Genomic DNA, 23,994 nt, shown 5'->3' on the forward strand with positions numbered 1-23,994 from the left:
GAAGAGGAAAAAAAAAAACCAGTTCCATCTGTCACTTTCTCCCTTCTGACACTGCAGTTCCAGAGTGGGTATGTTTGTATTTATGCACCCACCACAGTCTTACTAGGTCATGTGTAACCTTGAACTTAACCTCTCTGTGCCTCAGATTCCTGTTCTGTAAAATGGGAATGACAGCATCTACCTGACAGGACTATTGTGAACCACTTGGCATTTACTGTGTGCCTGGCACTGTTTTAACCAAGCTTTAAATATATATGTATTTGCTCATTTCTTCCTAGCAACTCCATGAAGTAGGTATCACTGTTGTAACACCTGTTTTAGAGACAAGGCGCAGAGGTGAAGATGTTATCCTGTGTGCCTGAAGTCACAAAACTAGGTAATACGTGGCATAGCTGGAATCTGAACCTGAATTTCTAACATCTGTACACTCCAAACCACCTCGCTCATGACTGCGAACTGTCCTAGGAATTCTCAGAGGCCAGAACCTCTGTCTTGTTTGCTATTTTATTTTTTGAGACAAGTCTCATTCTGCCACTCAGGCTGAAGTGTATTGGCACAACCATAGCTCACTGCAACCTTCAACTCCTGGGAAGTGTCTGTGTGTACACGTGTATGTGTGTGTGTGTGCGTGCGCGCACCTGTTAACGTTGACCAGGCTGGTTGTAAACTCCTGGGCTCAAGTGATCCACGTGTGTGTGTGTGTGTGTGTGTGTGTGCGCACGCACGCGTGCCCGTTACGTTGACCAGGCTGGTTGTAAACTCCTGGGCTCAAGTGATCCACCTGCCTCAGCCTCCAAAAGTGCTGGGATTACATGTGTAAGCCTCTGTGTCCGGCCTCTGTCTTGTTTTGTGCCAAGTCCTCAGGGCCTGGATAGGGATTATTTTTGGTTTGGTCTGAGTTTTTTCTTTTTTAAAAAACTGTGGTAAGATATACTTAATTGAAGTTTTTATTTTTTATGGAGGCATAACATATCTAGAATAAGGTACACAGATTTTTTTTTTTGAGGTGGAGTTTTGCTCATGTCGTCCAGGTTGGAGTGCAGTGGCGCGGTCTTGGCTCACTGCAACCTCCGCCTCCCAGGTTCAAGCGATTCTCCTGCCTCAGCCTTCCAAAGTTGTGGGAATACAGGCGTGAGCCACCTCGCCTGGCTCTCAGATCTTAATACATTTTTAGGCTGAGCATGGCGGCTGACACCTATAATCTCAGCACTCAGGAGGCCAAGGAGTGAGGTTTGAGCCCAGGAGTTCAAGACCAGCCTGGGCAACATAGCAAGACCCTGTCTCTACAACAAATCTTAAAAATTAGCCGGGTGTGGTGGCATGTGCCTGTGGTCCCAGCTACTGGGGAGGCTGAAGTGGGAGGATCGTTTCAACCTGGGAGGTCAAGGCTGCTGTGAGCCCTGATTGCATCGCTCCACTCCAGCTTGGGTGACAGAGTGAGACTTTGTCTCAAACAACAAAACAAAACAGTTTTCCACACACACAGCACTATTGTAACCAGTGCCCAAATCAAGTTCATTGGTGTTTTTTTTTTTTGTTTTTTTTTTGTTTTGTTTTGTTTTTTTTGTTTTTTTTTTTTTTTTTTGAGACAGAGTCTTGCTCTGTCACCCAGGCTGGAGTGCAATGGCATGATCTTGGCTCACTGCAACCTCCGCCTCCCGGGTTCAAGAGATTCGCCACCGCGCCCAGCTAATTTTTGTATTTTTAGTAGAGATGGGGTTTCACCATGTTGGTCAGGCTGGTCTTGAACCCTTGACCTCAGGTGATCCATCCACCTTAGCCTCCCAAAGTGCTGGGATTACAGGTGTTAGCTACTGCGCCTGGCCTGGTTTTTCAATTGAGATGGGGGAATGGGGAAGGCTGGAGAGCTTCCCTGCTTCCAGAGTAGCTGTGCTCTTTGTACTTGGTTTATTCACTGATGGTCCTTCTAATAATGCCTGTGGAAACCCATTTTGTCAACTGTGGCCACATGTAATCTGTTTGCTCTGTCTGCAGTGGGCTCGGGATGAGTTTGAAGGCCTCTTCAAGCAGCCAGCAGAAAATGTCAACCAGTACCTCACGTGAGTAACTCGAGTGCCCTCTCGCCCTGTCCTTGTCCACCAGCCAAGGCATCCCGCCTACTTTCCTCATCACAGTAACACTTGGCACCAGGCACACTTTTCACATGAATGAGTGGCTGTTTGGGCCTCATGTTGTTTGGGGTCGGGACTAGTTTTCCATGCAGAAAGTAAGATTGCTCTGGAACCTACTCCTGAGGCTCACATGTAATCCTGTCCTCTGTCCTCTTCGATTCCTGATAGAGACCCCAAGTTTGTGGAGCGAACACTGCGGCTGGCAGGCACCCAGCCCTTGGAGGTGCTGGAGGCTGTGCAGCGCAGCCTGGTGCTGCAGCGACCACAGACCTGGGCTGACTGCGTGACCTGGGCCTGCCACCACTGGCACACCCAGTACTCGAACAACATCCGGCAGCTGCTGCACAACTTCCCTCCTGACCAGGTAATGCCCAGTTGTTGGGTCCATTTGGCAGAATGTGTTTCCCTGAAATGGGAGCCTGCAGTGTGGGTCCTCTCACTGCGGAGTCCAGCTGTGGCAGGTGCCCTGAGGCGTGGGGATCTGAGAAGAGTGATTGACCCTGACCTGCTTTTTCCTCACCCTAGTTCCTTTGAGCAAAGAGGCTTGGTTACTGTTTCCCTTGACTGTGGTGTGGGCTGCGTCATCCTTGATTCCCAGTCAGGGCTGTAGGGATTATGGGGGAGAAATTCTGGAGTTAAGAGCACAGGAATCAATATGGGTTCAAATCCAAACTCTACTTGAACTTAGGCAAATCAGGTAACTTCTCTCTGTACCTCAGTTTCCTCGTCTGTGAAGTAGAAATAATAGTGATCTATCTCATGGGGGGTTTGGGGAGGATTAACTGGTATTTATTAATATGAAGTTAGTACAATGCCTGGTAATCCATGAGAGTTTGTTAAATGATGGGCTATCTAGCACAAAATGACTACCCAGGGACTGGTAATTGTTCTCTCAGCCAGATCTCTGGTTCAACCTGTGGGACCCTACAGTTGGGGTATTTTGTGATTGGCTCCAGTCCCCATCGAGTGCCCAACCCAAGATAGTGAATTGGGGGCAGCTCTGGGGCCTAGGTGAAGTGAAGTGTGAAGATTGTCAGGCCTTCACTCTCAGGTCCTGTTCTGAAAAATCTCTCCATCCCCTAGCTCACAAGCTCGGGAGCCCCGTTCTGGTCTGGGCCCAAACGCTGTCCACACCCGCTCACCTTTGATGTCAACAACGTAAGTCTCCTCTCTAGGGTCTTCTGGGGTCAGGTGGAAGGTGAATAGGTGGGAAGGAGGTGGCAGCTCCCCACTCGAGGGCTGATGTGCTCACCCTTCCCTGCCCTGCCTTCTCCTAGCCCCTGCATCTGGACTATGTGATGGCTGCTGCCAACCTGTTTGCCCAGACCTACGGGCTGACAGGCTCTCAGGACCGAGCTGCTGTGGCCACACTCCTGCAGTCTGTGCAGGTCCCCGAATTCACCCCCAAGTCTGGCGTCAAGATCCATGTTTCTGACCAGGAGCTGCAGAGCGCCAATGCCTCTGTTGGTGAGGGTGTTTGGCCAGTTGGCCAGGAGTCACCCCCACATGTCCCCGGCCTAGTCCAGCCTCCCCACCAGTCCTGTACCCCTGGTTCTGCTCTGCTCTGTGACCCCAGGCCTGAGGTTTACCCACACCTTCCTTTGAGCCTCCCTTTGACATGAAGAGGGTAGGTTGGGGCAAATTATCTCCCTCCCTCCTCCTCCTTCCCACTATCTGGCCCTCAGGAGAACTTGCTGTTTTACTCTTGCTCTGTGTATTTCCCTTAGTTTTGTTCTTTCTTCTGTTTCTTCTTGATCTGTTCATCTAGGAGATATGATCTCTACCAGTGGTCTCTCTCCCTTGATACCTTCCTGCCTTGTCTTCTTCCAGATCCGCCCCCATCTGTACATCTACCCCCATGTTTCTCTGTGCATCTTCACCCTCCATAGTTTGGGGCTGCGGTTTACTGACACCCCCCACCCCACCCCATCTGCATATTTTTTCATCACCCCTCCCTTCTGTATATAATGCTTCTGTAGCTCTGTAACGCTCCCTACATTTACCTTCCTTATATCTCCCCCATTTTCCTCTCCATAGATCTCCTCCCATTTCCCCTTCCATGGTCCCCATCTTCCTTCTGAAATGTCTACTCCTTCATGTTCCTTTATGTATGTCTTCCAATCTTTCCTTCCATATCTCTCATCACCTTCAGATATTTCCTCCATCTTTCTCCTCCCACCTGCCTCGCCCTCTGTATATACTCCCACTCTCCCCCTTTTATATCTTCTCCATCTCCCCCCATATCTTTCCTCTATGTCCACATCTGTATATTCCCCCCAACTTCCCCTCCATATATCTTTTTTACTCCCCTTTTCCTCCCCGTATCCTCTGTGTTCCCCCCATCTCGCTCTACATCATTCTTCCCAAGATCTTTACGTCTCCCATCTTGATTTCTCCATCTCCACTTTCTCCTAACATTTTCATTTCCATTCCTTAGTGTCTCTAGAGAGATCGCTCTTGATAGTCTCAGCTCTTTCTCTGTGTTTTTCAGGTTTGTATTCTGCTCCGCTCTACCTTTCCTCCGTGCCCCTTTTCTCTCCTAGGATGTCTCTCCTTTCCAAATCCTTTTTCTACCTGAATACCTTTTGCCCCACCCTGGGCTCCCATTTCCACCTCAGACCTTAGCCTGGGATCTAAAGGGCTGACAGTGTCCCTTTCTTCATGCAGATGACAGTCGTCTGGAGGAGCTTAAAGCCACTCTGCCCAGCCCAGACAAGCTCCCTGGATTCAAGATGTACCCCATTGACTTTGAGAAGGTACGGGGTGGGGGCTCAGGACAGGGAAGGAAGATGGGCAAAGCATAGACAGGCTAGAGAAAACAGGAGTTATCTGGAGCCAGCCCCGGGCCTTTGTGGGCATCAGATTGTGGGCCTGTCACGTGGCTCTGAATGAGTAGGTGTTCCCAGCCATCCCTTTGTGATCTGGGAGAGTCCAGCAGGCAGTTGCAGTGGAGGATACACATCTTCTTTATCTGATCCTCTCCCCACTGCCTTCACACCCTCCCCACTCATAACAGGATGATGACAGCAACTTTCATATGGATTTCATCGTGGCTGCATCCAACCTCCGGGCAGAAAACTATGACATTCCTCCTGCAGACCGGCACAAGGTGAGGGGAATCTAGACCTGATGTTCCGCCCTCCTCCAGGTTTGAGTTACCCACACTTAGCCCCTCTGTAGACCCTGAGGCTCTTGTACTTAACTACCACCGTCTTTTGTCCCTTCCTGTCTCTCAGAGCAAGCTGATTGCAGGGAAGATCATCCCAGCCATTGCCACGACCACAGCAGCCGTGGTTGGCCTTGTGTGTCTGGAGCTGTACAAGGTTGTGCAGGGGCACCAACAGCTTGACTCCTACAAGAATGGTTTCCTCAACTTGGCCCTGCCTTTCTTCGGTTTCTCTGAACCCCTTGCCGCACCACGTCACCAGGTGGGGGCCTGCATCAGAAGCAGGGTTTGGGTGGTGTGTTATCTGTGTAGATCTGGTTCTAATTCACGTCATACCCTGTCACCAGGTGAGGGTTTCTGTCTGTGTACCTACCCTTTTTGTGCATCCTTTTTCATTTATTCATTAATCACATTGAGTACATGCGAAAAGATGGGATATTTGAATTGTGCCCTGGGAGATTATTAGTAACTACACAGTAATTGGCAGCCAAAATTTATTGGACGCTTCCTACACTTAAGTGCTTTGCTTGCTTCATTCATGAATTCATTCAAATTATTTATTGAGCACCTTTTGTGTGCAGGTACTCTTCTAAGTTATGTTCCTCAAGTAGATTATATAAATAACCTATTAAATGATTTTGGAATCAAAAAAAGGATAAAAAGAGGCCGGGTGCGGTGGCTCATGCCTGTAATCCCAGCACTTTGAGAGGCCGAGGCACATGGATCACCTGAAGTCAGGAGTTCGAGACCAGCCTGGCCAACGTGATGAAACCCTGTCTGTACTAAAAATACAAAAAATTAGCCGGGCGTGATGGTAGGCACCTGTAATCCCAGCTACTCGGGAGGCTGAGGCAGGAGAATCACTTGAACCCGGGAGGCGGAGGTTGCAGTGAGCCAGGATGGCACCATTGCGCTCCAGCCTGGGTGACAGAGCGAGACTCCATCTCAAAAAAAAAAAAGATAAAGAGGACTTGAGAATACCAGGGGACGAGGGGATGTGTTTGAGATTTTGTGTGGGATGGTCAGAAAAGGCCTTGCTGAAAAGATGACATTTGAGATCAGACTTGGAGGATGTGAGGGGACAAACCGTGCAGGCTTGGTGGCGAGTGGGGACACATTCCAGGCAGAGGGACCAGTTCTTGAAAGGGTACCAAGATAGGGGTGTGCCTGGCAAGTTGGAGGAATTCAAAGTCCCTAGAGTGAGTGTGAGATTGAGGAGGGTGGGAGATGAGAAGAAAACAGAATTTCATTGCTTTAGGGTGAGATAGGAGCCACAAGAGGATTTTGAACAAAAGAGGGTTGTGATCTGACTGAACCCGTCTGCATGGAGGTGAGGGGGATGGAGATAGATGAGGGCTGGACCCTCTGGGATGGTCTCCATCTTACACTCCCTTCTTTGTCTTGCAGTACTATAACCAAGAGTGGACATTGTGGGATCGCTTTGAGGTACAAGGGCTGCAGCCTAATGGTGAGGAGATGACCCTCAAACAGTTCCTCGACTATTTTAAGGTAAGGCCCCTCCCTCACTCTCTCACCCCACCTCGGGGGACGAGGTGTGCAAGGTGACTTACTGGCCTGTCCACCTCCATGACCCTGCTGTTCCCCCTCCCTCTCCAGACAGAGCACAAATTAGAGATCACCATGCTGTCCCAGGGCGTGTCCATGCTCTATTCCTTCTTCATGCCAGCTGCCAAGCTCAAGGAACGGTTGGATCAGCCGTGAGTTGGACACTGGCTAGGCTAGGGGAGGCCCTGTATGGGTTGGGGAGCCTCAACATCCAGCTGTCCCACTCCAGTTCACTGCCCCCACCTACCTGCCCGTCCTCTCTTGCTTTCTGCCCTCCTGACCCTATACTCCCATCCCCCTATCCCCAGGATGACAGAGATTGTGAGCCGTGTGTCGAAGCGAAAGCTGGGCCGCCACGTGCGAGCGCTGGTGCTTGAGCTGTGCTGTAACGACGAGAGCGGCGAGGATGTCGAGGTTCCCTATGTCCGATACACCATCCGCTGACCCCGTCTGCTCCTCTAGGCCGGCCCCTTGTCCACCCCTCTCCACACCCCTTCCAGCCCAGGGTTCCCATTTGGCTTCTGGCAGTGGCCCAACTAGCCAAATCTGGTGTTCCCTCATCATCCCCCTACCTGAACCCCTCTTGCCACTGCCTTCTACGTTGTTTGAAACCTGAATCCTAATAAAGAATTAATAACTCCCACATCGCCTGCCCTGCTGGTTCCAGGGAAGGAAAGGACTTGCTGGAGCTGTCTGGTTCAGATGGTAACTCAGAGGGCTCAACCCCACCACACCTGCCAGTTTTCTGGACAAAGAAAATGTAATTGCCACCTCTTCCTGCCCTCTCTGCCTAGGAAGAGATGGAGGCACCAGTGAGGCCATAGTGAGCAGGTACTTGGGTCCATGTGACTATTAATTTGAGTTGGGTTCAATTCTCACCTTCTTCATGTCCTAACTCCCTGCTCTGTGAAGAGGAAAGTTATGGTGACCAGGCTGCTAGGGCATGGCCAGCATGCCTTATGTCCTTAGGGCAGATCCCCTCCCACCTGGCTCAAAGCACTCAGACCCTGCCTGGGCAGCCTTTTGTGGTCATGGTTCCCAGCACCAGGAATGCCTGTGCTGCTCTTAGTTCAATTTCCTTGCTGCAAGGGTGTCCCAAACAGCTCTGCCGAATGCCAGTGCCTGCAGGCATACTTTGCGATTTTTATGGAAATAGTTGAGAACATCTGTAGAGGAAAAGCCCCTTGCTTGCCTTACGCTGCCCCCCTCCCTGCTGCCGCCCCAGCCCCAGGTCTGCCTGTATTCCCTTTGAGGATCTTCAGCCTTCTACTTTGGAGAAGACAGCTGGCTGTGGGGACTGAGGGGTGTTCATCGCTTAGAGCAGGTAGCAGGAGGCCCAACACCAGCCCCACCAGGACTGCAGAGTTACCGTGCTCTGTCCTTGGTCTTGGCTGAGTGCTCCAGACAATTGAAAGCACCAGTCTGGCCACTGCTACATCTTTGCTTTCTTCTATTGTACTGGCTCCTGGTGCCTGAGGAGTCCGTTCATACTTCTGTCCCTCAACTAACCAGACAATAATTTATCTACCTTACTTAGAAACAAGATCCCTCACTCTTCTACTCAAACCTGAGTGTAAGGAATAGCTCAACCTGTTCTGAACTGGCTTGATTCCCATCACAGCCTCTGCCCACATCTGCTGCCTCCTGGGCCAGTAGTTCCTGGTCCTGGGCACAGTATATGCCCTTGCCCACCTCCTTCTGATCATTTTATTTTCTTGGCCTGCTCTGCTTGGGTGACCTCATCCTTCCACAGTTTCTTCTTCCCCACTAGGACATTGAGGACAGAGGCGTTTTCCCTTTGGTATCTAGTGGTGATACTGTCAAGTGGAAAGTTTTTCCCACCACAGGAACTTTCCCATTTTTGCTCTAGAGTACCCTAGACACTCCACACTGCAGTCCACTGGCCACACCACTACAGCAGCTGAGGCTTGAACACAACTGTTGTCTTCTTTCTCCAGTATGCCAGCTCCTTTGCAGATACTCTATAGACACCTTGTTCACTGCACCTCCCCCATTACGGCCCCATTTCTTCCCCACCACAACTCCTGGATCTCCTTGACACCTTATTTGTACCTGATGCCCTTCTCCATCAAAACAAGCTTTTGAGTCACGCATGAATCCTGGTTGCATCTTAGTTGTTCCCCCTCCACCTCATTCCATTTTACTTCTGCGGTTTGTCTACCATTGTAACACCAGCCAGATGGGAGATCAGGGCTTAGCAGGCGGGGATTGCGTCATTGTACCGAGCCCCCTGCACCTAGCAGCCACAAAGGATAGGGTGGGACAAAGATTTCTCTTGTCACTGCCTGGAACTATTTGCCCACCTCGTTCTGATCATTTTATTTTCTTGGCCTGCTCTGGCAGGCATTCAACAAACATTTTTTGTGTGCTGTGTGCCAGTCACTTTCTAGGCACGTGAGACAGCAGTGGATAAAGATCCCTGTCCTCTTGGGGTTTATGTTCTGCTAGGTTGAGACCCAGAATAGATTATAAACACAGTAAGTAAATTGTACCTTAGAAGTTGATCAGTGCTCTTCAAAAAGCGAGGAATAGAGCCCGATCTGGGGATCTGGAATGATGGCAGTGCAGGTAGGAATTTTTAAATAGGAAAGGCTTCATGGAGATGACTTTGAAGCAAGCACCTGGAAGAAGTGAGAGAATGAGGCACGTGGATGTGGGTCAGGAGCATTCCAGGCAAAGGGAACCACAGCAAATGCAAAACCCCTGAGGCTGGATTGTGCCCGTTTCACTCAGAAACAGAAAGAGCGCTAGTATGGTGGCAGTGAGTCAGGGGAAGAAGAGGAAGAGATGAGGTCAGAGAAGTGATGGACCTGTTCTAGGCCAAGGCGAGGACTTTTGTCTTTGTCAAGTATTTCCACTCCCATCATGGCCCGGGAAATCTCACTAATATAAACCTTACTGAAAATCCTAACTGGTGTGATCAAGGCTGCCATAAAGGGAAGCCCGGAAGTGGCGGGGAGGCTGCCTTGGAACAGGGTAGTGTAAGGATGTGCCAGAAGGCCTGCTGGAGGTTGCAGACCTTTGAGCTGGACTTGGGGATAGTGTGGTTCTCCAGGCAGAAGGAAGTGAGGGATTAGGTCGGCCTGGTAGTGCTTGGCACACAACATGCGCCCAATAAATAAAATGGAAATAAAACCGCGGAGTGTTCTACTTATGTTGACTGACATCAAAACAAAACAAAAAACCCGCAGAGTGAGGGGAGGCACGGGCGGGGCTGTGCCGGCAAGAGAGGTGGCAGGAAAATCCAACGCATGGCGCCTATGCAAATACTCGTGTGAGGCAGAAAGGAGGCTCCGCCCCGCTCGAAGTTCCAAGCATGCGCAGTAGCGGCTCCTGCGCCTCTAAGGATCCGCCTCTTTCCTCTTTTCTCAGCCTGGGTTCCACCCCGGGAGGCCCGCTGTATGAGACGGAAGGCGGGCTAAAGGCGGGACGAGACCCGATTGAGCGCAATTATGACCAATCACCTTGCGGAATATTCGGCCTATAGCGAAGGAAGAGCTCAGAACAAAAAGGAGACCCCACCCCCGCCGATGGTGAAAACCTATGAAACCTGGGCAGAGGCGTGCGGAGTCGGGTAGAGAGCGAAATCACGCCTCTTCAGTCAGCCACGCCCTTTATTCTTGCTCGGCTTCGCCACAGAGAGCAAATCCGATTGGCTGGGCGACAACCTCAAAGGGCGGGGCTGCACACGTTCACTACGGGAATGAGGTAGCGGTGGAGGGGGCAGTTGGGCGGGGATAGGCTGTCCTAGCTAAGGTGGTAAAGGCCAATAACTTTTCAAGCTGCCTCTCCTCGAAAAGTCATCTCGCGAACCTTTAAAATGCCTTCCTCCCCAAGCACCTCAAGGGACTAGAACTGAGGGCTTCATTTGTCTTTTTCCTCCTTGCAAAAGTCCCGTTTGCCACCATGGGGATGTACCAAGTGAGACCGAGTAGGGGGAGCCAGTGGTGATTGACGCGCCAGGTTACTGGCTGCTGCTCACCTAGGCGCTAGCAAACTTCTGCCAAGATGGGAACTGAGTACTAAACAGCCTCCACAGTTCTCCCTGGTGCCGTCTCCGGCTTGGCGCCGCATCCTCCTGTGGGCTCGCGATGGCCGCGTCCCCTCCCGCTGCGGACGGGTCCTTTGGTACATGCAGTCCGAGGTGAGTCCCCTCCTTTCCACTTCACCCTTCCGAGCGCCTGCGTGCGCATGCGCGGAGCGCGGCGCGCGCGGCGGTTGGGCCGTTCGCTGTTCGGCCCTGGGATCCGCCGCCACTCCGCGATCAGCCGGCTCTGAGCCGCGAGCCGCCGTGAGCACTCGGATTCGAGCCGGCGCCAACGAGTCCGGGGGCATCGCCCGCAGCGGCCAAGCTCATGGCCGGCTGAGCGGGACGCCGCCTCCGCCTCAGCCACCGCCGCCGCCGCCGCCTCCTCCTCCTCAGCCGGCGGCGGCCCGGGCCCAGCAACCATGGCTGAAGACTACTGGGACGGGCGCCTGCGGCGAACAGGAGGAGAAGGAGGTCGCGCGGCCTCATCCCGGGCCGCCGCCCCAGGCGCCGCCGCGCCGGCCCCGCGGCTCTGAGGTTGCTCGCGCGCCCCCACCGGTGAGCGCGTCCCCGAGGCGTGGAGGCTGCCCCTCCTCCTTCAGAACCCACCTCGGGCGGTGCCCAGGGGTCTGGGCTGCGGGGCTGGCAGGTGCCCCCACCCCCGGCGAATTTCCCAGAATGCACCGGGGCGGGGGTCATTTGGGGCCTCCCTGACCTTGGCCCCGCCCTGGGCCCGTCCTGGGAGCTGGGGTTGGGTAGTGCTGTGGGTGCTAATGGGGAGCAGGGGGAATCAAAGGACCAAAGGGTGTGGAAATGGGTGACAATGGGGTGAAAGACTTGGGGAGGGGTTGCTAATGGGGGTCGGAGCATGTGGCAGTAAGCCTCACGCCAATAAGTCGTGTAAGGTTCAAGGCCCCGTGTGTGCTTGTGGAAGGATGGCGGGGTGCGGAGCGGGTGAGGGACCCAAGGGTGTATAACGGGAGGTAGGGTGTCGAGGAAGTTCTAAGACATGCTCATAGGGATTATGTCCGCAGAGAGGCCCGGTGTGTATTCATGGGGGACAGGGTGGCACAGGTACCAGAACGTCTGCTGGTGGGGTCAGGGCTCTGAGGCCTGGCGATGAGGCCCGGGATGGTGTTAATACTGCGTGTCTGTCCGTGGGGCCTGCAGTGTGTGAGAATGCAGTGTGTGCTTGTGGAGGGCAGGTAGCTGAAGGACTCGAGTGTGGCGTGTGCGCCAGTGGGGGTCATGGCTGTAGAGGGTGTATGCCTGTGGCCTCGAAGGTCTAGGTAGTTTGGGGCCCAGTATATGCTAATGAGGGCAGAGTGGAGGAAGGACCTGAGAGTATCTAATGGAGGAAGGACTGTGGAACACCTGAGCCTGGCCTAAGGGAGATGAGAATTGTGTCTGCCTGGGCCCGGGAAGGGGTGGTGGGGAAGGAAGTGTCTTAGCACTGTCAGAGGCTTAGTGGACGAAGGGTCAAGGTGATGTGAGGTGTGAGTAGTGTGTCCGTGGACACAGGGAATGTGAGTCTCGAGGGCACACTAGGAAGGAGCAAGGTAATATAAGAAGTACTGGTGGTTGCTAATGTGGGTTTAGAGACATAGAGGCACTTCGGTGTGTGCCATTGCAAGAGTCAGCTGTGTGAAGTCTGGAATATGCTAATAAGCATCAGAACCTTGCGAAGATTGTGCCCTTGTGTCCACGGAGGACCCGAGTATGTTGAGGTTCCAGGGGGTGCTACTTGGGGGTAGGGCTGCGGAGGGGATCTAGTGTGTAATAAGGGGGATCAGGGCTTTCATGAAGGGATCCAAGTGTGAACCAACAAGGATTATATCTGTGGAGGGGTCGGAGCAGAGAGCAATAGAGGACAGAAATGTATGATGATCTCGGTGTGCTAAAGTGGATTACAGCTAGGGAGGGCTGAAGTGTGCGCTAATGGGAGTCAGGGCTGAATGAGACCTGTGTGCACTAATGAGGGTCAGGCCATGGTAGAACAGTGTGTTTGTGTGTCCCTGGGGAATAGGGCTGAGTAAGGGTTCAGGGTGCACTAATGGGGAGGCAGGACTGTGTGAGGCCCGGTGTGTGCTAATAGAAATCAGACCTGAGTGAAGACTCAGTTTGTGCTGACAGAGGGGACAGGACAGTGGAAGGACTGGAATGTGTGTTAAGGATGGTCATAGCTGTGAAGGGGCCTGAGTGCGGGTAACACTGGTTAGAGATCTATCTGTAATGTTCACTTTATGTTAATAGCATTCAGAGCAGCATGAAGAAGGTCCAGTGAGTACTAATGTGGGTCAGCTATAGAGTACCCCAAGTGCATGTTAATAGAGGTCAGAATCATGTAGGGGGAACAATATGTTAATGAGGGGAGTCAGTGCTATGGAGAAGGTAACAAGCAGCTAGGCCAGGTGAGGGGCCCAAGAATGTGGTGGCAAGAGTTACTTAGAGGAGGCTGAGTGTGTGCTGACAGAGTTCAGGGTGGTATGTTATGTGTTAGGGCTTTGAATGCTGATGGGTATATGAGATAATAGCAGGTAAGATGTAGTGAGGCCTTCTTGAGGGTCTAGCGTGTATTAATGGGGATCAGGACATAGGGTGTGATGACTGAGTCCTTAGTGGTCGGTGTGGGGAGTATCCTTGAGTATGAGAGTAGTCTGAGGATGGGTGTATGTCTTTGGGGATCAGGAAGGGTCAGGCAGGACATGTGCCCTTTTTGGGGTAAGTTTTTATGTCCAGTTTCTTGCTCCCTTCACTTTTTTGAAATCTAAAAAGCTCAGTCAACTGAAATATTTAAAAGTTTCCTTGCGTATAAATGTTCAGTTATCTCTGTTCACAGGGGCTTGTCTGAGTCCCCCATCCCCCTTTCTGGGAGTGTTATGTGATACACAGATTTGACACCCCATCTTCCTAAAATCCCAAAAAACTGAACTCCAGAGCATGTCCAGCCCTTGGGGTTTCCAGTTAGAGGTCGTGGACCCATGGCTCCTCCTGGCTTCCTTCCCATCCTCCATTCAGCCCTACTTCCAGTCTCCCCCACCCCCTCCCCTACTTCCTGTAACAACATGAAAAGCAACTGGGTATCTGTGCCATATGGGGACACAAGGCTGTCTTTGGGAGCTGGCCATGCTTTACCTTCCTCGCCTTAGGCCCAGTATTCAGCCTCCCAGGTCAGGATGTTTTGTGGTTATCCTGGGTTCTCCATGGATGGACCTCATCCTGTATCTGAGGTCTTTCTGCTAGGGTGGCCCCTACCCCTCCTGGGGATAGTGAGTTCAGCCAGGTTGGGGTGAGAACTGCTGGGGTAAGCACCTGATTTCAAGGTAGCAGATGACCCATTTCTCTCCTCAAATCCAGCCCCAGTCTCATCCTCGACCTCTTATCTAGCTCTACTTCCCTTGGGCCCAGGGCCATCTTAGGCCCTGCTGTGAGTCCAGATGGTTCCTGGGTCAGGTCTTTCCCCCTCCTTGCTGGCCCAGAGCCCAAGAGGAAGCAGAAGACGGCTGGCCTAAGCCTTTTGGTGGCCCCATTCCCTTCAGCAATCCATCTAGGTCATCTTCCTGTCGATGCCAGCATCCCTGGGCTACCTTGTTTAGGTTTGTTCAATGAATAGCAGGGACTCATCACCTCAGCAGAGGTTGGTCCTAGGCCCTCAGCCCCCTGATTCACTTATTTCTGCCATAAGCACTTTTTGAGCATCTACTCTGTGTCAGTCACTATTCCAGGTCCTCAGGATATAGCCGTGACCTAAACACAGAAATCTACCCTGGCGGAGCTGATCTTCTAGTTGTGGCGGTGAGGAGATAGACAGTAAAGACTAAAGAAACCAATAAGTAGGTGGTGTCATTTCTGAGGAGGTAATGAGTGCTGGGGGGATAACTGGCAAGGTGAGGGAGCTCGGGATGGTTGAGATTTTAAATAGGGTTATTCACAGAGGCCTCATGAAAAAGTTGACCTTTGAGCAACGGCCCAAAGGGAGAGGGGAGTGAGCCATTTCGAAATTTAGGGGAAGGGTGTTCCAGGTACCAGGAACAGCCAGTGTAAAGGCCCCGAGGTGGGACTCTACTGGGTATGGTTGCAGAACAGCAACTAGGAATGATGGCGGGGGGAGGGTGGTGGGGGGTGGTGGGTGAGAGGTAATAGGGGCAAATGAGGTAAAGAAAGACCTGTGGGCCACATTGAGGACTGGGGCGTGTATTTGGGGTGATGAGAAATATAGTACATTCTTGAGTAGAGGAGAAATGTGACTGGGCTTGTAAAAGTCTAGATTGGACCCTAGGGGTCCTAACCTGATCAAACCTTTCTGGCAGCCCTGAGAAGAGCTGGTGTACATTGAGACCCCCCCTCCACACAGTCCCACCCAGTGGTTGGGTCTGGGCAGGACACCCTGACACACACTCCCTCCCCCCACCCCCGCCCCCCCCCCACCCCCCCGCAACCTGGGTAGATGAATGGGATGATGCAGTGGTTGTCATGACGATGAGTGCTAGAGAAGTCAGGAGAAGGGTCCCTGTGGCCACAGGGAATAGTCTGCCTTGGCCTTCGAGGGTGGTGCTAGGGGAACTATGCCACTCTATGGGCGTGCTCGAGGCCATGTCACCCATCCTTCAATTCTGGGCACACGCCCTGGCAGACCCATGGCTGGGCCCATCACTGCAGCTGCACCTGAGAAGATCTGCTATGGAGCCTTCTGCTCCTGCAGTGGGGCTTTTCCCCTAGATCCCAACAATCCATCGTTTGGGCCCTTGCCCTCAATCAGCCACCTAAATCTGAGAACTCAGGTGGGTCACATAGGAGCAGGGTCCCAGTGGGGCTGGCTGTGTGGGTGGGCAGGTACTGACAAAGATCCCCATCCATGCTGGGTTACCAGAACTCCTGAGTGGCTTGGGGTCCATAGTGGTTGAGTGAGCACTGACAAGTTCATGTCAGTGCCCCCTACTAGGCTGTGGGCTTTAGGGAACCCATGGTGATCAAGCAAATGCTAATATGGGACCCATTTCCATCCTTGTCCCTTGCTCAGATCGCCATGGATCGGATGAAGAAGATCAAACGGCAGCTGTCAATGACACTCCGAGGTGGCCGAGGCATAGACAAGACCAATGGTGCCCCTGAGCAGATAGGCCTGGATGAGAGTGGTGGTGGTGGCGGCAGTGACCCTGGAGAGGCCCCCACACGTGCTGCTCCTGGGGAACTTCGTTCTGCACGGGGCCCACTCAGCTCTGCACCAGGTGGGTCCACTGGCTACCCCCTCTCCCATATGACCCCAGGCTGCTTCCCAGGTGTTGCCTCCTGGTCACATTCCTCATTTTCCTCTCAATTTTCTGCCCTTTCTCTGCCCCCCATGTGCTCTCTTCTCCCCCTTCCCTCCCATCTTCTCTCAACACCGTCTGTCTATCTGTCCATCTGCGCTCCTCTTCTTGCCTTTCTGCCCAGGCCCCGTGGGGGGGACAGAGGGTGCCTTGCCTGTCACAGCTGCCCCAAGGCTCCCTCTGCCCTTCTGCCCTCTATGATGGCCTCCTCAGGCCTCTGGTACCTGCCTGCCCTGGGCCTGCCTTCCCAGGACCCTTGGCTTCCCCTGCCACCACCTAGCTGCCGGCTCTGAGCTCAGCTTGCCCTTGGAAGGAAGGGTTCCACTAGGTGACTTTTGCCTCCCCACCCCCCAGTTCAACCTGTCCTAGATGTACCTGAGCTTCCCTGGGGTCAGGTACATCACCCTCTCCCCGAGGGACTCCAGGTTTCCTCTGGGGGCCATGTGCACACATGTGTGATGATGAAATATGTTTCGTGGGGGATGGGGTGTCCTGTGGTTCCTGACCCCACCTGGCCTGCCCTACCCCTCTCCCTGCCACCAGAGATTGTGCACGAGGACTTGAAGATGGGGTCTGATGGGGAGAGTGACCAGGCTTCAGCCACGTCCTCGGATGAGGTGCAGTCTCCAGTGAGAGTGCGTATGCGCAACCATCCCCCACGCAAGATCTCCACTGAGGTGCTTGACCCCATCTGGATGGTGGAGGAGCTGGAAAAAGGGGTTGGACCTGGGGAGGTGGAGCTTATGATCCTGTTTCTCTCTCGCCTTACCTGCTAGGACATCAACAAGCGCCTATCGCTACCAGCTGACATCCGGCTGCCTGAGGGCTACCTGGAGAAGCTGACCCTCAATAGCCCCATCTTTGACAAGCCCCTCAGCCGCCGCCTCCGTCGTGTCAGCCTAGTAAGCACCTTCTGTTCCTGTCCTCTCCTTTTTCTCCTCTCCCAGACCCTTCTCCTGAGCCTGCTTCAACCTGCCTCATTTGTCCCACAGTCTGAGATTGGCTTTGGGAAACTGGAGACCTACATTAAGCTGGACAAGCTGGGCGAGGTGAGAGGCAGCTAGGAGGCCCATGGTGGGGATGAAGGTCAGTGGGAACTCCTGGAATCTCATAGCACCTCTCCTGTCACACTTCCTCATATTCCAGGGTACCTATGCCACCGTCTACAAAGGCAAAAGCAAGCTCACAGACAACCTTGTGGCACTCAAGGAGATCAGACTGGAACATGAAGAGGGGGCACCCTGCACCGCCATCCGGGAAGGTACACACCCCCATCCCATCTGCCCCAGGCTTCCCCAACCCACCCCTGGCACACACACTCCATATTGAGAACAAAGACTGGTTCTAAGACCCCCTAAAACACTCTGGCTTTCATGGGAATGCCTGTCACCCACATATCCAGGTAATAATCAGGGTAACCAGGAATCTGTTCCCATTTGGATAAAAGGTAGATGAATTGCAAACCAGGGTTTGGTTCTGAGAACACCCCTGAAAGTGCTCACCAGTTTATTTACTGTAACAATTTCTAGTCGGAATATCACATGGAATGAATTTGAATTGCACTGAAATTTAGTGTGCAAATTCGATTTCACACGATGCTGCAGGCCTATGTACTGAGGATTGGAGCCAGGCCCCTTCCCAGAAACCAAAAACAGGTTGTGAAAATCTAGTGTCACATGAGCCTGGGGCTGCAATCCCAGGTTCTTGCTCCATACTCTCCTCTGAGTCTTATTTTCCACATCTGCAACATGGAGAAACAACTTCCTTCTGGCATGAGGTGGGTTAGAGCTGGTGGCTCCGAGGCATTACCCTGAACTGTCTGGAGAAAGAAAGAAAACCTGGGCTTGTCCCTTTCTAGTCCTTGTCCTCACCTCTGTTTTGAGGGTAGGACCCTGACTCTTCCCCGTCCCACTCCCATGCTTCCTGCAGTGTCCCTGCTCAAGGACCTCAAACACGCCAACATCGTTACGCTACATGACATTATCCACACGGAGAAGTCCCTCACCCTTGTCTTTGAGTACCTGGTAAGGTTGAGTGGCAGTGGGTCCCAGGGTGAGGTGAGGAGAAAGCCAGGAGCCATAGGAAGTAACCCTCATTCCTGTACCACCTTTTCTTTCCTCAGGACAAGGACCTGAAGCAGTACCTGGATGACTGTGGGAACATCATCAACATGCACAACGTGAAAGTGGGTGTGGGGCAGGAAGCAGGGGCACAAGGGGGCCCCCACTCACCCACTCCAACCCACAAATCTCCCAGAAACGGACTTTTCCCTTTGGCTTTTTTTGCTAGGAGCCCTTGGAGGGCACTGGGACCCTGTCCTCTTCTGTGTGACAAGGCTCTGGGCCTGGTGTCTGTGTTTGGGAGGGGAGCAGTGCCTGCTGGGGGTCGGGCTAGTGGATAGTCTTTGACCTCTGCCTGCCATTCCTGGGTCCCCAGCTGTTCCTGTTCCAGCTGCTCCGTGGCCTGGCCTACTGCCACCGGCAGAAGGTGCTACACCGAGACCTCAAGCCCCAGAACCTGCTCATCAACGAGAGGGGAGAGCTCAAGCTGGCTGACTTTGGTACCACTGGCCTCCCCTTTCTTATTGGCTCCCCAGCCTCCTACTTTCCCATGACCACTTAGTCTCACTTCCCTTCAGCCTTGCCAGATTTTGCCTAGGACACCCTCAGTCTCAACTGCACTCTCCCCCAGACTTTGCCCATGACCCCCTCATTCTAGCTGTCCTTTCTGATTTCCAGGCCTGGCCCGAGCCAAGTCAATCCCAACAAAGACATACTCCAATGAGGTGGTGACACTGTGGTACCGGCCCCCTGACATCCTGCTCGGGTCCACGGACTACTCCACTCAGATTGACATGTGGTAAGGACAGGTGGAAGTGTGGCAGGGGCCATGTGGGAAAGGGGGTGGCTTGGTCACAACAGCCACCCAGCCAGCTGCCTCTCTATTCACTGTGCCCTCCCTGCCCAGGGGTGTGGGCTGCATCTTCTATGAGATGGCCACAGGCCGTCCCCTCTTTCCGGGCTCCACGGTGGAGGAACAGCTACACTTCATCTTCCGCATCTTAGGTGAGGAGGCATGGGCCCTAGGCGCTGTGGAGACACACAGGGAGGACCTGTGAAATGTTTGGGGTTAACTCCTCTTCCCTACTAGGAACCCCAACTGAGGAGACGTGGCCAGGCATCCTGTCCAACGAGGAGTTCAAGACATACAACTACCCCAAGTACCGAGCCGAGGCCCTTTTGAGCCACGCACCCCGGTGAGGCTGGTGGGTGGGTGGCATTAGGGGCCAGAGTGTCCAAACTCATTTTAAATCAGGTCTCTTTGTCCTTGTGGCAGACTTGATAGCGACGGGGCCGACCTCCTTACCAAGCTGTTGCAGGTGAGACCACCTTGGGTCAGCCTTGGGAGTATGGGATTCCAGGTGTGGGGAAACAGGGACGCCCCCCTCAAACCAGGGGCAGGGTCTGAGGTGGGCAGAGAGACCTACTTGTTGAAGATATCAATACTATCCCCCTCCCCCCACCCCCACTCAGTTTGAGGGTCGAAATCGGATCTCCGCAGAGGATGCCATGAAACATCCATTCTTCTTCAGTCTGGGGGAGCGGATCCACAAACTTCCTGACAGTGAGTGGAGCTGGGGAATGGACCGGCCAGTGTGGGGACTGGGAAACAGGACTGCTGGGGCCAGCTGGCGGGTTGTGTAGGATTCTGGCTATGCCACCTCTACGTGGGGGGACATCTTGTTCACATGTGTGATGGGTTGTATTTGTTATGAAAACATTTTTTAGTTTTCAGTTCCTTTTACCTTTCATGAAAAATTTAAAACATACATAAAAATATATGCAATAGCACTTTACTTTTTTTAAAGTAGACGTTTCCTTACATGCACTAAAAAATGCACAAATCGTAAGTATACTATACAATGAATTTTCATAAATGAAACACATCCTTGTAACTAGCACAAAAGTCAAGAAACAGAATGTTAAAAGCTCTCCACCCTGAGCTCCCTTGCATCTCCTTCAGTTATTCCCAGCCCCTTCCCAAAGGGTGACCACTGTTTTGACCTCTAACAGCAAGGATAAGTTTTTTCTGTCCTTGTACTTTATAGAAATAGAATCACATGCGACGTTTGCTTTTTATATCTGGCTTTTAAAAACTTTTTAATATGGATATTTTCAAATATATGTATTTATATATTAGTCAAAATAATATGATGAGTCCCTAAGTACTCCAGTGAGTCATCAATTCGTGGTCAATCTGGTTTTATCTATATTCTCTCTGATTATTTTGAGTCACATCCAATCCCAGACATCATAGCATTTATCCTTAAATAATTTCAGCATATACCTATAAAAGATTTTTTTAAAACAACAATATTATTATCAAACCTACAGAAAACATTTGCTCACTTTCCCTATCTCCCCACTGGATTAATATATAAAGCAAACCCCAAACACCACCCATCACCTAGACTTAACAGGTGGTAACTGCAATACCATAATTCACTTGACAAAATTAATGATGATTTCTTTGTGTCATGTAATGGTCCATATTTCATCTTCCCTGGTTGTAGCTGGTTTGTGTATGGAATTGTTTGACAGATGAAGGTCAAGCCTCTCAGAGAAGGGGCAGCTTTTTCTAATTCTTCCAATGGGGTCATATGGGGCTGGTCCTAGATGACCTCATGGGTCATCCCCCACTTCTATGTCTCCCCCATCTGTAGCTACTTCCATATTTGCACTAAAGGAGATTCAGCTACAAAAGGAGGCCAGCCTTCGGTCTTCGTCGATGCCTGACTCAGGTAGGTATAGCCCCTTGTCTTCCTCCCTGCCCCACCCACCTACCTGCTTACCCACCAACAGCCATCTGCTCTGCTTTCCCCCACAGGCAGGCCAGCTTTCCGCGTGGTGGACACCGAGTTCTAAGCCACAGACCGAGGCCCCAGCAGGCAGCGGCTGGAGGGATGCCACACCCCTCACAGGGCAGCCCCCAACTATATCTTCCCTGCTTACTCTCTGCCTACCTGCCTGAGCCATGTTCACCTGCCCACTTGTCCCTTGCTGCCTGCCCAAACACCCCACCATTGGCCTGTCAACCCACCCATTGGCCTGTCTGCTGGGTGCTAACAAAGCTCTCATCACTCCTTCACTTGGTCTGTCTGTCTGTCTCTGTCTTGGTAGTTGCCAGTGGACAGCATGGCCATGCCAGCCTCCCACACTGAGGCCAGGCCTACCCCCCATCATACCAGTCCCCAGGACCACTACCCCACGGCCAGCCAGGGGTCCAGGGCTAGCCCAGGCTGGGGATCTCGACTCAGACAAGATGGTGACAATGCCTTGAGTCTGAGGTATCCTCTGCCTGCTTTCCTGCCTGCCCCACCTGCCTCATATTGTGTGGGCCTTTTTTTGTTTCATTTCATTCATTGTTTTTTTCTTTTTTTTAATTATTTTAAATGAGATTTTCATTTTTTTAAAATGCAATATCTCTGTATACAGACTGGCTGGGCCCCACCCCCTGCGTGTGGCCCTCCCACAGTATTTTGTGCAATGAAGCCCTGCTCCCAGCCTTTCAGAGACAGGGACACAGCCCCTGTTTGGAACCCTGATCATCACCAGACCCTGGGATTGGCTATGGGAAAGCATGCCACGGCCACTCGCCTTCCTACCCCCGCCCGCCATCCCCAGCTGCAGGGGGATCTGGGGACTACCAGAGACTCTGGGAAATGGACAAGGTGGGGGGCCCCACTCTTTCTCTCCTGCAGTCCCGTAGCTGGGGCCTCCTTCCTTCTCAGGGTCTCCCCAGCCCAGCCCCCTTGCTCCCATCCCACTCGGTGCTGTTGGGTAAGGGACCCTGCCAGGAACTGACCAGCTCAGCGAGGAGCCATAATGTGCATATGTGCACAAGCAGGGTTGGGGGAGGGGGGTGTGAGGGGTTGTGCCCAGGTGTTGCCCCCTATCTCCTGGGGAGGGTGAGGCAGGGCAGGGACAGTTTCCAGGGTCAGTCCCTGGATGGGTGGTTACCTCCCCTTCCTCCACCCTAAGCCCTGGGGCCCTGAAATGGGGTGGGAGGGCAGGGGTGGGAGCCCTCCTAGTGGGTTTGGGGGGTTGGGTTCCTGAATGCACCATAATCGCTGTATGAAATATTAAAAAGTCTAAAGTGAAAAGCCTGCTTGCAAATCCCTGTAGGGGTGGAGGGTGGCCGAGCTGGGGTGATTACTGGGACCTTGGAGAATTCATACCTCATCACCACTGTCTAGGAAAACACTGAGAGTGGGCCAGGGACACGTCACGACTATGAAAAAGGCATCTAAGGTATTGCACATGTAACAGTAGAACATGGAGTTGAAGCAGGTAGGGCAGGCTGAATGGTGTTGATGGGCTGAGAAGCAGAAAGGGGAGTTAGATTTGCCCAGGAATATGAGGAAGCCTGATAAGAGGGTGGAGGCAGGGGAGTGGAGGAGACAATGTTTGAAAGACACTGGAAGGCCCAATAGAACCATAGATGGGAAGATGAGGCAAAGGCCCAGTATGACCAACTGACTAGGAAACCATGAAGAGGAGGGAATATTCAGGAAGGTAGAGGGTAGATTTTGGACCACTGAGTAGGTAGATAAGTCCTTTAATACATGGATCAAATTAAGCAGTGGGGCCATAGATGGACCTGGAAATTTAAATTATTAGTGTCCAGGAAGTAACAGAAACCATGGGTGTGGGTGAGAGAGTTTGCAAGAGGCCAGGGATCAATGACACAACCTGGGATTTGCCCTTAGGTATGAGGAAAATTGAAACTTATTTTCTTTGTCCTGTGAGTTCCAGCCCCAGTCCTACCATCTTGGGCAAAGCCAAGGATTGTTTTCTAAGCAGAAGAGGTGGGGTGAGCAGGGCCAGGCAAATACTGCAAGTAATGGCAACCCTAATTAAGTGGCCATTTACTAAAGCCCAGTGGTGGGGGCCCATGAACTAATCACTCTACTGTGTGTGTTTGTTTTTTGAGACAGTCTCTGTCGCCCAGGCTGGAATGTGGTGGCACAATCTTGGCTCACTGCAACCTTTGCCTCTTGGGTTCAAGCAATTCTCCTGCCTCAGCCTCCCGAGTAGCTGGGATTACAGGTGTGCACCACCACGCCCAGCTAATTTTTTATTTTTAGTAAAGATGGGGTTTCACCATATTGACCAGGTTGGTCTCGAACTCCTGGCCTCAAGTGATCCACCTGCCTCAGCCTCCTAAAGTGCTGGGATTACAGGCGTGAGCCACCAAGCCCGGCCTCTACTGTGTCTTTCTAAGCACTTTAGTGATGTTTCAGCTTGCAGCCTCATGGTGCCATGATGACTGCCATGTCCCCAGAGATGGAAAAGCAAGCAGGGAAGATAGAACACCTTTCTTACCTGTCTGTTTTCTTTTAACGGCTGGAACTTCCACAAGCTCCTCAGCAGACTTCCTGTGCCATTTCTTGGCTAGAATCAGATGACATGGCCACTTCTGGCACCAAGGGAGGATGGGAAAAGGAGGGCCTTGCAAAGGGGGACAGGATTGCCAGGCTGGATTTAAAAGGTCTAGAATTCACCCAACTGCTCTGGGAAGTGGTAGAGTCACTGGTGTGGGCAGAGGTTGGCCTCTGGAAGGTGGGAAAAAAAAAACGGTCTAGGGCTGGGAAAAGAGGTCTCTTGGATTTACCTGGCTGCTCAGATAAATGGGGAGGGGGAGTCTGCAGAGGGGCAATGGGGAGAATCAATTCAGAGAATCTGACAAGATTCGACTGGGCTTAAAGAGTAG

General features: G+C 52.3%; 3 protein-coding genes and 1 long non-coding RNA gene across 18 annotated transcripts in view; 3 read left to right on the plus strand and 1 right to left on the minus strand.

The window, feature by feature from the left end:
• UBA1 (ubiquitin like modifier activating enzyme 1) overlaps window positions 1-7,507 on the plus strand; it is a 24,801-nt gene extending 17,294 nt beyond the window's left edge. For all 9 annotated transcript variants that reach the window (XM_055266871.2, XM_055266870.2, XM_063634389.1 and 6 more), the window contains 10 exons: window positions 1,996-2,060; window positions 2,301-2,496; window positions 3,216-3,290; window positions 3,410-3,599; window positions 4,800-4,888; window positions 5,149-5,241; window positions 5,369-5,560; window positions 6,706-6,807; window positions 6,916-7,016; window positions 7,173-7,507. In XM_055266871.2, the coding sequence (XP_055122846.1) occupies window positions 1,996-2,060; window positions 2,301-2,496; window positions 3,216-3,290; window positions 3,410-3,599; window positions 4,800-4,888; window positions 5,149-5,241; window positions 5,369-5,560; window positions 6,706-6,807; window positions 6,916-7,016; window positions 7,173-7,308 (1,239 nt within the window). In that variant the 3' untranslated portion in view covers window positions 7,309-7,507. The remainder of the gene's footprint in view (window positions 1-1,995; window positions 2,061-2,300; window positions 2,497-3,215; window positions 3,291-3,409; window positions 3,600-4,799; window positions 4,889-5,148; window positions 5,242-5,368; window positions 5,561-6,705; window positions 6,808-6,915; window positions 7,017-7,172) is intronic.
• LOC134735963 (uncharacterized) overlaps window positions 1-11,045 on the minus strand; it is a 14,460-nt gene extending 3,415 nt beyond the window's left edge. Inside the window, exons 1-2 of the long non-coding RNA XR_010119575.1 lie at window positions 10,868-11,045; window positions 9,378-9,506 (exon numbers count right to left, since the gene is read on the minus strand). This is a non-coding gene — a long non-coding RNA (uncharacterized lncRNA). The remainder of the gene's footprint in view (window positions 1-9,377; window positions 9,507-10,867) is intronic.
• LOC129475042 (zinc finger protein 674-like) overlaps window positions 1-23,994 on the plus strand; it is a 981,285-nt gene that overhangs the window by 764,605 nt on the left and 192,686 nt on the right.
• Window positions 10,507-22,384, plus strand: CDK16 (cyclin dependent kinase 16). 7 transcript variants are annotated; one of them, XM_063634438.1, is made up of 17 exons: window positions 10,562-11,029; window positions 14,626-14,707; window positions 15,933-16,140; window positions 16,765-16,898; window positions 16,998-17,123; window positions 17,214-17,270; window positions 17,368-17,482; window positions 18,151-18,245; window positions 18,344-18,406; window positions 18,658-18,781; window positions 18,960-19,080; window positions 19,189-19,286; window positions 19,372-19,477; window positions 19,558-19,600; window positions 19,755-19,845; window positions 20,945-21,022; window positions 21,109-22,384. In XM_063634438.1, exons 1-17 carry the CDS (start codon window positions 10,977-10,979, stop codon window positions 21,144-21,146), a joined length of 1,632 nt encoding a protein of 543 aa, XP_063490508.1. In that variant the 5' UTR covers window positions 10,562-10,976; the 3' UTR covers window positions 21,147-22,384. The 7 variants fall into 7 exon arrangements, with proteins under 7 accessions (XP_055122875.1, XP_063490508.1, XP_063490509.1 ...); XM_055266900.2 differs by lacking the exon at window positions 14,626-14,707 and having other exon boundaries at window positions 10,507-11,029; XM_063634439.1 differs by lacking the exon at window positions 14,626-14,707 and having other exon boundaries at window positions 10,575-11,029; window positions 19,537-19,600.

Source organism: Symphalangus syndactylus, chromosome X, assembly GCF_028878055.3.
Source record: "Symphalangus syndactylus isolate Jambi chromosome X, NHGRI_mSymSyn1-v2.1_pri, whole genome shotgun sequence".
Lineage (NCBI taxonomy): Eukaryota > Metazoa > Chordata > Mammalia > Primates > Hylobatidae > Symphalangus > Symphalangus syndactylus.

Coding starts and splice junctions, on each gene's coding strand:
- CDK16 (XM_055266899.2), top strand. CDS start 15,478: ATGCCACTCTATGGGCGTGCTCGAGGCCATGTCACCCATCCTTCAATT. Junction 17,124..17,213: donor GCCTCCGTCGTGTCAGCCTA/GTAAGCACCTTC, acceptor TTTGTCCCACAG/TCTGAGATTGGCTTTGGGAA. Junction 21,023..21,108: donor TTCGTCGATGCCTGACTCAG/GTAGGTATAGCC, acceptor TTTCCCCCACAG/GCAGGCCAGCTTTCCGCGTG.